Raw genomic sequence first — 11,763 nt, 5'->3', positions numbered from 1 at the left:
CTATAATTACTGTACTCTATAAGTCAGGTTTAAGACCAGTCACTCTAAATCAGCCCTGAATCAGCGTGTGTTACTGTGTCCATTGTTCCCTTGTCTGAGCTCTGCCAGAGCTGGTGCAGAAAAGGGCATGGCTGTCCTGGCATTTTCTATAATGGACTTTTTAGTTAAAAGACGGGGAAATAATAAGCAGATCTACGTGTGGGAAAAGACCTCTTTGTGTTTGGTTGGAAGTTAAGACCAGGGACAGCTGGGGGTTAGAGTTGACAGACAACAGCGCTGCTCTTTTCACACAGCTTGACACATAATGGGACCAATTTTTCTCTCTACATCTCTCCCTAGTGGCCATGATTTGCTCATTACATTGATGTAGGGGGACTGAGGGAGGGAGGTAGTGAGGAAGAGAAACAGGGAGAATGACCAGGAAAGAGAGAAATGGTGTGAAATTTAGAAGCGGAGAATTCACCACTACTCTCATTTCTTTTAAAAAGTGTCTGGATGTAACCCACTTATGAAGGTGTTTAACAATTTGCCAAGAAATCCTCCCTTTGAGGATGCAGAACGTTTGAAATCTTGAGGAGTTGTTTGCGAGATACTATCCTTCAGCTGACAGACCTTCTGTGTAAACCAGCACCAGACAGTTTGGGAAAAGAGAACTAATGCATGGTTAAACAAGACAAATTCAGTGAGTAGATATTTATGTGACTGGAGGTCCCCTGGCATCAGCAGCACTGCTCTTCAATCAGGGAAATCTACATTTAATTAACAAAGAATTAAAGAGCATTGTTATTCTGATTAAAGGCACTGGTCTTGATTTTCCACTCGTCTCTACTCCTCCTGAATCTGGCTTAGGGTTTCTTTTGATTTTCTGCAAGTGGATCAACATCCATTTGGATTGTCTACTCAGGTCTCACTTTTCAGATTGCTATACTATATTCACACTGCAATCTCTGCATATTATTGACCCCTCTCTCTATCCAATATTGGGTTGGTAATAGGATTAGCTTCCCCCCCTTTGAAAAATGGTTCTTAAATGTGACTCTCAATTGTTTCAGCTTAAGTTCTTCTTCACATTGTTTTTACTTACCAGAACAAAAGAGACGAATGGAACTGGTCCAAAACCAAAATAACTGCAGTGCCTCAGGGTACTGCAAGACTTGGAATGAACTAATATGGTCCCAAGACTAGACTATCCAATAAAATGAATATTTGGAAAGCAGGACATGGAAGATATTGGGGTGTCAGGCTGTCAGCAGCTTGTGGGGGATGTTATTTGTAGAAGCTGTGATGTTGTTGTGTTTCTCTGCTCTCTGTTAAAGCTCCAGTAGTCGGGATGAGCCAACAACAAATGCAGGCGAGCAATATGAGGTCACATGAGGCCTTGAGGGAGATCATTCAGATGGCTGTCACTCTGTGATTGCAAGCACGTTAACCTGTGGAACAGAGGGAAGGGTGGGTGGTAATTAATCACCTCATTGGAATAATAACACATTTGATTATTAACAAAACCTGAAAAGAGAGGGCCAAGCAGAGGAAAACAAGACATTGAGTGGGAGAGACAGCGGAGATGAACGAGGGGGAATATGAGTAGTGGGGAAAAGGGTTTGTTCTGGCAGGTAGCTTTGACGAATAGCTCCGTACTGAAGTCTACCTCTTTGAGTATTAATCTACCCAATCATGTCTCCGGATGAGGAATGGAAAAAATGGACAGTAGGAGGTGACTTACTGAGAATCGGCTTGAAGAAGTTGTTGAACGTGCTTTGAAATTTCAGATAAGAATTTGCATACTAAACGCTTAATATTCCATAACACAGTGGGAATATGGGAGTGAAATGCCCCCTTTACCTCGATGCAATCACAAAGATGCACACATTCTTCATGACATTTTGAAATATCATGCAGTAATTTTGGTTTAGTCTATTCAAATGTGGACATTGCTGACATTTTATTCCCAGTGAGGAAAGTAGGCTACCAGTGCTTCTGCGGAATTCATCTATTGTCCATCTTTGCTATTGACACTTTTCTTTAAGCTGCTATGTGGCTTGGGCTGTCAGGGGATCTTTTTTGGACTTTTGGCTTATATAGTTCTCCTGGAAGGTTTGATCTCTTTCCCCCTTTCCTTGTCACAGCATGCAATCAGCCCTAAGCCCTTTTGTGTTCTCCATTCTGAGCTAAGCCTGTTATCCTGTGCAGCTCCTTTACACAAGATCACTACTATATCCCCTTTCTCTGTCTTTCACCCAGTACACGTTCCCTCTTGTTCTTTTGTCCGTCTAGTTCTCTGTGTGTTCTTGTGCTTTGTACACATAGATCCATAAGTAATGATTCTGATTCTGATCATTCTGAAGTTTCTCAGGATGGATTAGTAGGAAGTACTTTATATTTATTTGAACTGTTCTTCGGCATAATCCCCCAAACACCAGAGCAAACTCACAAACAGACCCACAGCAGCCCCTCCCACCCATCTTCCCCCACCACCTCCCCTTCTCTCAAATATAGAGTATATAGCGGCCCAGCCATATTTCTGCTCACCCCTCCCTCAGCACACACCTGCTTTATGGTCATTCAACTGCACACACACACACACACACACACACACACACACACACACACACACACACACACACACACACACACACACACACACACACACACACACACACGCTGTTGTTGCATTCTGGAAAAAATGAAAAAAAACAAACAAACAAACACCCCCACCAACTGCAAGGTGTCAGTTCAGTGGTGCATTGCAAACTCCTGTATGTCCTCCTAAACTGCAGCCTCTATGTCTCCCAGGGTTTGCTCCTCACATTCATAACACTCTGCTCCATGCCAGGTGGCTGTCTCCACAAGTCCTCTTTCCCATAAATCAGACTGTCTTTGAATTGATCAATAACAAGTCAATTAGCAGGCGTAGAGAGATGAGGGTCTCAGGGGGTGACTGCTTGTTTGTCAGGCAGACATCTGCAGCTCTGTCCCTGTCTGCCACAGAGTTAGGTGTGGCGTTTACCTTGGAAACATGTGGCTACTTGGCTATCATAAATCTAAATATCAACTATAAATAGGTCTGGAACATCTTGCTACAATCCATCATTTGCTTGTTCTTGGATATATAATGAATCAAGCATTGTGCACCTCGGATCTCTCAGGTGTGTCTGATAGATATGAGCAGGCCTAGAAAACAGCACTTTTGTCGCCAGCTTCGGTCTGCGTAGTGGCTCTTCAGCATTTGCAGTAAGTAGGTGTACTCATCAAACAGAAAGAAAGAGACGGACGAACAAAAACTGCTACTGCTCTCTGAGGTCACACTTGGACATATGCGCCAAATATAAGCTGCAAAACCTGCCAGTATTCATCCTGCTCCCCTGTTAAGCTGACAAGAGTGGGAGAGACCCAACTGTTGTTTGGTGCCCACTGACTGTGTATCTAATGACTTGGCTGGCAAAGCCAATGCAACAGCAACAGGCTCCTGTGGTGAATACACCAGATTAATCCCCTGGATAATTACAAACAAGAATGATCTTGGGCAAATACTCCCCATACCTGCTGAGAAATTACATCAAATGATGCTGTCTAATTAAAACTCATTTTGAATGGTGACAGACAATGAATATTTGAAAAGATGAATAAAATGTGCTGCTTTGATGCTGACAAGTTATAGGTAAATGAGGTGCTGATCAAAAGAATTTGTGGACAAAAACCATGAAGCACAATGCAGTTTAATGCACAAACAAACAAACTGACAGACAGATCAACACTTGTTGGTTTGGGTGTGTGCAGTTTCTATAAGTCATCATTTGAAGCATTATTTTTAAAATAGTAACCACCACAGTGAGTGAGCACCCACACTCCAATATGACACACACACGTTTGCGCACAAATTGATATTCAACCTAATATGACTCACTTGTGTTTGTGTCACTGGCTTTGTCATTTGGTTTGTCACAGCAGCCCCCATTTGGACTGCTGAGGCAGAAGTCACAAACACTTAGACATGCCAGGGGAAAAGAAAGATGATTAGAATGAAGATTACAACAACAAGTCTTTGTTATTGTTATAGTTCCTCCCGTTTCTTGATTATTCAGATATTTATGCTGTTAAAACCCCCCACCATTATTCAGTTTTGTTTTTAATCTTGACCACTTATCCTGTGATCTGCTACGTCTCTGCACTTTCAGCCTTTTCAAAGGTTTAACAGTATTGCTCTTTCTGTCACAGTGAGGCCACCTGGATGAAGATAGCTAGACATGCAAGTGTGTCTAGCTGAGGATAAGTGTGGTGTGGTAAAAAGTTGTTTGTTTTGGGGGTATGCTGTTGGATTCTCAGCATGCACATGTTACAACTGTTCTTTGGGGTTGACCTTGTTTTTTTTTTCTTTCCTCAGCTGCCTCGATCAGGTGGCAGTGGTTGACTGTTGGGATTCCACCAAAGGATGGGTATAAATATGAGGCCCAATGAGACAGTCAGGAGCATTCCCACTTTATGGAGCCACGACTCCTGGTAACAGAAGCTTCAAGCTGTGACTGGCTCAAACGTATACAGTATATGTAGGGTGTAAGGGCCTAGCTCCAGGGCTTTCCTTGTGCTCCCATGCAGAGAGGAGCCCCCAAGGGAGCTGACGCCAGCTGAGACTGAAAAACAAGGTAAGAGCCCAGCTGACACACATGCACACAGGCTCAGCTGTTTGTCTCAAAGGGGAGTTCAGCATGAGAAGTACACAGAGAGAGAGCTGAGAAAATAAGGAGACTGACAGATTTGAGCCTCCAAGGATGAAAATGTAGTGAGATCATTGAAAGATGGATAGACAGAAGATTCAACTGTGTGAATGCTGTAGGTGTGAAATGGTAAGAGCAAAGATTGAACTATTAGTTTCTAAGATTGTTTGACTGCTTTATTGTCAGAACTGGTAATAGAACCTAGATAGTATGGGAGAAGATGAAATAGGGCCCATCAGTGTAGCACCGTCATTGATCTTACCTGTGCTGTATCATAAGAGCATTTGGCTGCTGAAATTGAACAATCTTGTGTTTGGAATAATTCTTTATGATGTTTATTCAATATGATGGTTTCTCATCTTCTTTTGCATCTGGTTTGGTCAATATCTATGTAATATGTAATAAGTTTGCTGTGTTTCCGATTTTTCCTTGCATTAAAAGTGCCAGTTGGAAGCTTTCAGGGCTCCAGCTCTCCTGCCAGCCAAGAAAACAACTAATATAAATGATTGACAACCTTGCTGGGATAAGGTTTCCCATTTAGCAAACTTGCTGTGTCAAAGAAAAAAAAAAGTCACAGTAGCTTACTGAGTGATGGGCTTGAAGATGAGTGAAATGAGGATTTTGGTGTTGTATCGATCCCCTAGTGCTTGTCTCATGCATTTTACACAAGATCTAAATGCCACTTATGGTATAATACAGCAGTCTAGGTCAAGGTTTGCTCTTCTCTATTCAGTGGGAATTTCAGGGTGTTATGAGCATAAATTCAGCAGGAATCAAGTAAAGCTTTTGGATTGTGTCATGGTCTCAATACTGAGAAGACACTACTGGCTCAACCATCCCTGTGAGGATTTTTAACCTTCAAACCTTTTCTCAATATCTATCATCTTATACTACAGATGGCTGAAATTGTTTTTCATGCTTTTGCAGTATATCAAATGACCTCCTCATCTCTTCTCTCCTCTCCTTGCCTCTCCAGCACCTAAGCTCTACATCTCATCATGGCAGCAGAAAGCCTGGAGACAGATGGTCCCAGATCATCCATGCCGCCAGAGCTCCACCATCCCCACTCTGAGTATTCTCAGTGGAAGTTCAAACTCTTCAGGGTGAAGTCCATGGAGAAAGCCCCTCTGCCCAGTGAAACACGGCCTGAGATTTCACCTACGGCAGCTCCAAATATAGAAATAGATCATGCTGCGGGTCCAGGGAGTGTTATGAAATTATGCCTAGGAGGAAAAAGCAAGGAAAATGTGGAGGGCCCTGGCAGGAGAGTAGATGTGAAGCTACAGGAGATGGAAACCCACATGGACCACCTCAGGTAATCAAATTGTTACATTTTGTGAATGATGCTATGTTATATTCATTTGTTTCTAAGGATCTGACACTATTTCCCTGGCTCTTTATAGGGGTTTGTGTCGTGTCTGTGGAATGGTTCTGAGGAAAGTCAAAGGACCAGTGCACGATGTTCATGGAGATCTGGATGAGGTGAGCAAGTGTGCCTTGCGTAAAATGGGCTGCAAGTTCCCAAGCTGGCCAGAAGTCATCCTTAAAGTCTTCAAAGTGGACGTGACAGAGGACACAGAATCTGTCCACCCCCTTTCCTTCTGCCACCGCTGCTGGATGGTTGCCATTCGAGGTGGGGGGGTCTGCAGCTTCACCAGAACAAGAGTGCCTGAGTGGAAACCTCACTCTTCCCTGTGCCACCTCTGCTACCCCAAAAAAACATCATTCCAGAGGACTGGAAGGAAGAGGAGGAAAGTCCTTCCAAGAGCACAGAGCCTGGCAAAAAGGACCAGATGGGACTGCGATGCCATCGCTGTTGGTGAGAGGAGAGTTCTGAGACCATTTGGAGACCGTCATGGTCCTGCTCTCAGGGCCTGGAAGAAGTTCAGCATCCAGAGAGAGCAGTGGGTGAGGAACATTACACGCTGCCAGAAAGATCACCTGAGCACCAAGCTGCTCTCTGAGAAGCTCCCTGTGGACTTTGTTGCATCGTTCACCTGCCTAGTGTGTGACCACCTGCTCTCTGATCCAGTTCAGTCCACCTGTGGGCACCTCTTCTGCCGTGGCTGCATTGTAAAATTTACCCACGTTCTAGGACCTCACTGCCCTGCCTGCAACTCGCCCTGTACACCCGATAATCTCACCTCACCTGCCAAAGTCTTTTCATCTGCCCTCCATTCCCTACCTCTGCTCTGCCCCAGTGAGGGATGTCGTGAGCAAGTGAGGCTGGACTCATTTAAGGCTCACTGTCTGAGCCACGAGCTGAAGGAAAATGAAAACCTGAGTCTGTCAGAACTTGATAACTTCCTACTAACCAATAAAGGGGGAAGACCTCGCCAGCACTTGCTCTCGCTAACCCGTCGTGCCCAGAAGCATCGACTGAGGGATCTGAAGAACCAGGTGAAGGTGTTTGCAGACAAAGAGGAAGGTGGTGATCTGAAGTCTGTGTGTTTGACGCTGTTTCTGCTTGCACTGAGATCTGGGAATGAACACCGTCAGGCAGATGAGCTAGAGGCCATGATGCAAGGTAAGAGGCTATTATAAGGGTTTATGTTCAATCAACACAGCTCTCCGTGGCAAAGAAAGGGGGATACAAACAAATGAAAATCATGATAGTGTTTGCTCATTAATATTTCCACCTACCCCCGAGGAATACAGTCATCTCATGAATAACAATGAAGAAAAGTCCAATATTCAGGAGACATAAGAAAGCTTTCTGTGATTTTGATTGAAAAGCATTTAATTATTGTCCATTTCTGTCTATTGAACCACTGCTGCTGCACATTCAACCCCTCCCTGATTTTCTCCCACTTTCACTCATCTTGTCTGTCAGTCTCTCATTCTCACACTCCCTTTAATGCACAATAACAACTCTTGTGAAGGGGCTGTTAGAATCAAAACAACATCAGCAGCTCTTGTATCTGCAAATTACACAGACAGCACCATCCTCCTCTCTGGGGAATAGAAGGCAGCTGGTGTCTGTTTTCATCTACAGCCAATACATCACTATTGCCAGCTTCACTGATTCACCCTCTGTCCCCTTATAACATTTGAAATTTAGGAAATATTGGATTTTGTAATCAGCGGCTTGTGGGCTTGTGACAATGAGGCATTCACATTTGGGTGTGAAATTTACGCTTCTGTCTGTCTCATTGTAGAAATTACTCCAAATGTGGGATATCAAATGAGGAAATTTTAGATACTGCAGTATTTTCAAAGCACTAGAAATAGGCTTCTGTGGGTTGGTATTAAATAATTCTCTTCATGTGTCAATCCTTTCTTTTTATGTTGAGACTGTGCCTCTTTCTGTCTCTCTCTGAAACTTTATCTCCTCTCATTTTCTCTCTCTGCAGGCAGAGGCTTTGGGTTGAGTCCTGCTGTGTGCCTGGCCATTCGGGTCAACACATTCCTGAGCTGCAGTCAATATCATAAGATGTATCGGACTGTCAAAGCCACAAGTGGCCGCCAGATCTTTCAGCCCTTGCACACTCTTCGAGCTGCAGAGAAGGAGCTTCTCCCTGGTTTTCACCAGTTTGAATGGCAGCCAGCTCTCAAAAACGTGTCCCCATCCTATAATGTTGGCATTATTAATGGGCTCTCTGGATGGTCTTCCTCAGTGGATGACGTCCCAGCTGACACTATCACTCGGCGCTTTCGGTACGATGTGGCACTTGTGTCTGCCTTAAAGGATCTGGAGGAGGACATCATGGAGGGGCTGAGGGAGAGTGGGATGGAAGACAGTGCCTGCACATCAGGTTTTAGTGTCATGATCAAGGAATGTTGCGATGGCATGGGTGATGTCAGCGAGAAGCATGGCGGGGGACCAGTTGTTCCTGAGAAGGCTGTTCGTTTTTCTTTCACTGTTATGTCTGTCTCTGTCCTGGCAGACGATGAGGAGGAGGAGGTTACCATTTTTACCGAGCCAAAGCCAAATTCAGAATTGTCCTGTAAGCCTCTGTGCCTGATGTTTGTGGATGAGTCAGACCATGAGACACTCACAGCTGTCCTGGGGCCTATAGTTGCAGAACGTAATGCAATGAAAGAAAGCAGACTTATCCTGTCCATGGGTGGTCTGCCTCGATCCTTTCGCTTCCACTTCAGGGGCACGGGATATGATGAGAAGATGGTGCGTGAGATGGAGGGGCTGGAGGCCTCTGGGTCCACGTACGTCTGCACTCTATGTGACTCCAGTCGTGCAGAGGCCTCTCAAAACATGGTGCTGCACTCCATCACCCGCAGTCACGAAGAGAACCTAGAACGCTATGAAATATGGAGAACCAACCCCTTTTCTGAGTCAGTAGATGAGCTGCGTGATAGAGTCAAAGGTGTGTCTGCAAAGCCCTTCTTGGAGACGCAGCCAACGCTAGATGCATTGCACTGTGACATCGGCAATGCTACTGAATTCTACAAGATCTTCCAGGATGAGATCGGAGAGGTGTATAAAAAGGCCAACCCCAGCCGGGAGGAACGGCGCAGCTGGAGGGCGGCCTTAGATAAACAGCTGAGGAAGCAGATGAAGCTTAAACCAGTAATGAGGATGAATGGGAACTACGCCCGCAGACTAATGACCCAGGAGGCTGTGGACGTGGTGTGTGAGCTGGTGCCCTCAGAAGAGAGAAGAGAGGCCCTGAGGGAGCTTATCAAACTCTACCTCCAAATGAAACCTGTGTGGCGTGCCACCTGCCCAGCCAAGGAATGCCCTGACCAGCTATGCCGCTACAGTTTTAACTCTCAGCGCTTTGCTGACCTCCTCTCCACTACCTTCAAATATAGGTACAATGGAAAGATAACAAATTATCTGCACAAGACCCTAGCCCACGTACCTGAAATTATAGAGAGAGACGGATCCATAGGAGCCTGGGCCAGCGAGGGGAACGAGTCAGCAAACAAGCTCTTCAGGCGTTTTCGCAAGATGAATGCACGCCAGTCTAAGACCTTTGAACTGGAGGATGTGCTGAAACACCACTGGCTGTACACGTCCAAGTACTTGCAGAAGTTTATGGAAGCTCACAAGGACTCTGCAAAGGCTCTACAGGCTACCATTGACCCAGTAGAGATCCAGGATGATGATGAAATGTCTTTGGAAGTTCCTGATTTTTGAATTTTCCATAACTATTAACATTTGATTGATTTCTAGAGAATTGTACCATTGGTCAGTTATCTCTACATGGAAGTATTTTGACTTTCCAGAAAGCGAAGTCAGTCTCATTCTGCTTTGGGCAAGAGGCCAAACACATTTTATGTTGTTTTTAGTTTTTATATTTTGGAACTCAGATGCTTGTGTGTTGTTAGATATTACAAACAGATTTTGCTTGAATAGCCAGTGTTTTGCACCTGAACCCATAAATGAAGATTATTTTATGGAAAACAATGCTATTTTACACTTTTGATGTTTGTTTTTCTTTCTTTAAACATTTATTTGACTTCGAATTGCTTTGTTAACTGTTAGTTACTACACCACAAAGATGTGACGGCAGAGGCAACACATTTTTTTTCATACTCCTTTTCCTTTTTTTGGTTTATAAATCGACACCATCTGTGAAAAATGGTGCATTTTATTGTATTGCAAGGATATGACACATTTATGCATTTATATAGAGAGGATATTTATGGAAACAGATGAAAGCGCTGTAAGTCATAGAGAGAAATCGTGTTAAAAAGACCACATTTGTGGCCACTGTATTAATATATCATTTTAGCAGGAGCAAAATGCAATCACAGAGACCCAAATGTTCTTTGTTTCATGAGTGCCCTCTGAAAAAGATGACTTTAGTGCTTTATCGTGGGATCCCTGTGGGGCAGAATAGATGCCAGGTCACTTTGAACCAATTTTTATCTCGTTTACTTTTTGCACAGTGGAGGATAGATGATACTTATTTGAATTCTTCTCATAAAATAAAACATATACTGACCTTTTTGTTGATATCATAAAAATACAGTATGGTCCATTACGGTGCCTAATACCCCATGGACTCTCTAGCAGGCAGGGATTTTTCTTAAGTTCTATATATAACCTGGCTCTTTTTCTCAGCTGATATATCTTCACAGCTTCAGTCGTCAGGGGAGAGCGATGGGTGAGAGCCAGAGAGACCTGATGTAAACTGAATTGTTGGCAACTTTATTTGTTTGATTGATTGATTATATTGTCTTTTTCTGCCCTCACCATTTTGAATTGTGACAGGCAATTTTGTTTTCTTACTTGATTGAATGTTTGATTTTATTTTACTGTCATAAATGTAACCATATGACAGCTATGAAATATCCACATTTCATTGGATACTTGTCACAGTGCTACCATAACGCCATGTTTTGGAGTGCATTATATAGCAACTTGTCTCATATTTGTTTTTGCCGTAATGAATTGCATTTCCAAAGTAATGGATGATGGATGATTCACAAAATTCTACTTCTGTCATGTTTCACAGTGTATCTCCTCATTTTGGGCTCACATGCATAGACTAAACGTACAGTTTACTGGGACCGCACAATACTTTCTCTGTTCATTCATTTTGCATACACTAAAGTTCCACTACCTACCACTACCTTCAAATTATGTTATGCTTTATTTACTTATTTCTTATGTATTGTCATTGAATCAGACAACTTACCATCCTTTTGTGAAGTTTGTACTTTTTGTCTCTGTTTACATCAGATAATAAATAAAAACTGAAGAATTGTGATTCTTGTTTGCTTAAATTATTATTATTTTTGTATTTAATTTAATTTTGCATTAGTAACACAGAATTCAGCTGTAAAGTGTTAATAAAAAAACAAAACAAAATAACAATGATCTTTTAGAAAACATTACAACAAACTAGATGCAGACCTGAATGCAGAGAATATGGAAGCACTTTAAAAACTAAAGAAATTCAGTTGATTCAATATATATATATAGCTTAGACCATTTAACTGTTCACAGTTCTGATTACGTATTGTTTATCAATATCATATTTATGCTCATGTTTATATAACTCTGAAATCAATTTAGTATACTTACTTAATACCTACTTAATACTGAAAGCTGGAGTTAGTAGTCAGTATATTCCTCAAG

At 42.9% G+C, this 11,763-nt stretch overlaps 1 protein-coding gene across 1 annotated transcript; it reads left to right on the top strand.

Moving 5' to 3' along the window:
• The first annotated feature begins 4,436 nt into the window (after window positions 1-4,436).
• Window positions 4,437-11,375, top strand: rag1 (recombination activating 1). The gene is made up of 4 exons (XM_004563416.3): window positions 4,437-4,640; window positions 5,689-6,027; window positions 6,116-7,239; window positions 8,066-11,375. The coding sequence occupies exons 2-4, from the start codon at window positions 5,711-5,713 to the stop codon at window positions 9,811-9,813; spliced, it is 3,189 nt and encodes a 1,062-aa protein (XP_004563473.3). The 5' UTR covers window positions 4,437-4,640; window positions 5,689-5,710; the 3' UTR covers window positions 9,814-11,375.
• Window positions 11,376-11,763: the final 388 nt, after the last annotated feature.

Source organism: Maylandia zebra, linkage group LG7 (assembly GCF_041146795.1).
Source record: "Maylandia zebra isolate NMK-2024a linkage group LG7, Mzebra_GT3a, whole genome shotgun sequence".
Classification (NCBI taxonomy): domain Eukaryota; kingdom Metazoa; phylum Chordata; class Actinopteri; order Cichliformes; family Cichlidae; genus Maylandia; species Maylandia zebra.
The sequence above is the reverse complement of the archived record's forward strand: the minus strand, read 5'-3'. Positions and strand labels throughout refer to the sequence as shown.

Bases quoted from the DNA above. Each gene is read 5' to 3' on its own strand.
- rag1 (XM_004563416.3), top strand. From the start codon at position 5,711: ATGGCAGCAGAAAGCCTGGAGACAGATGGTCCCAGATCATCCATGCCG. The intron at 6,028-6,115 runs GTAATCAAATTG...GGCTCTTTATAG, and splicing joins ACCCACATGGACCACCTCAG to GGGTTTGTGTCGTGTCTGTG. The intron at 7,240-8,065 runs GTAAGAGGCTAT...CTCTCTCTGCAG, and splicing joins GCTAGAGGCCATGATGCAAG to GCAGAGGCTTTGGGTTGAGT.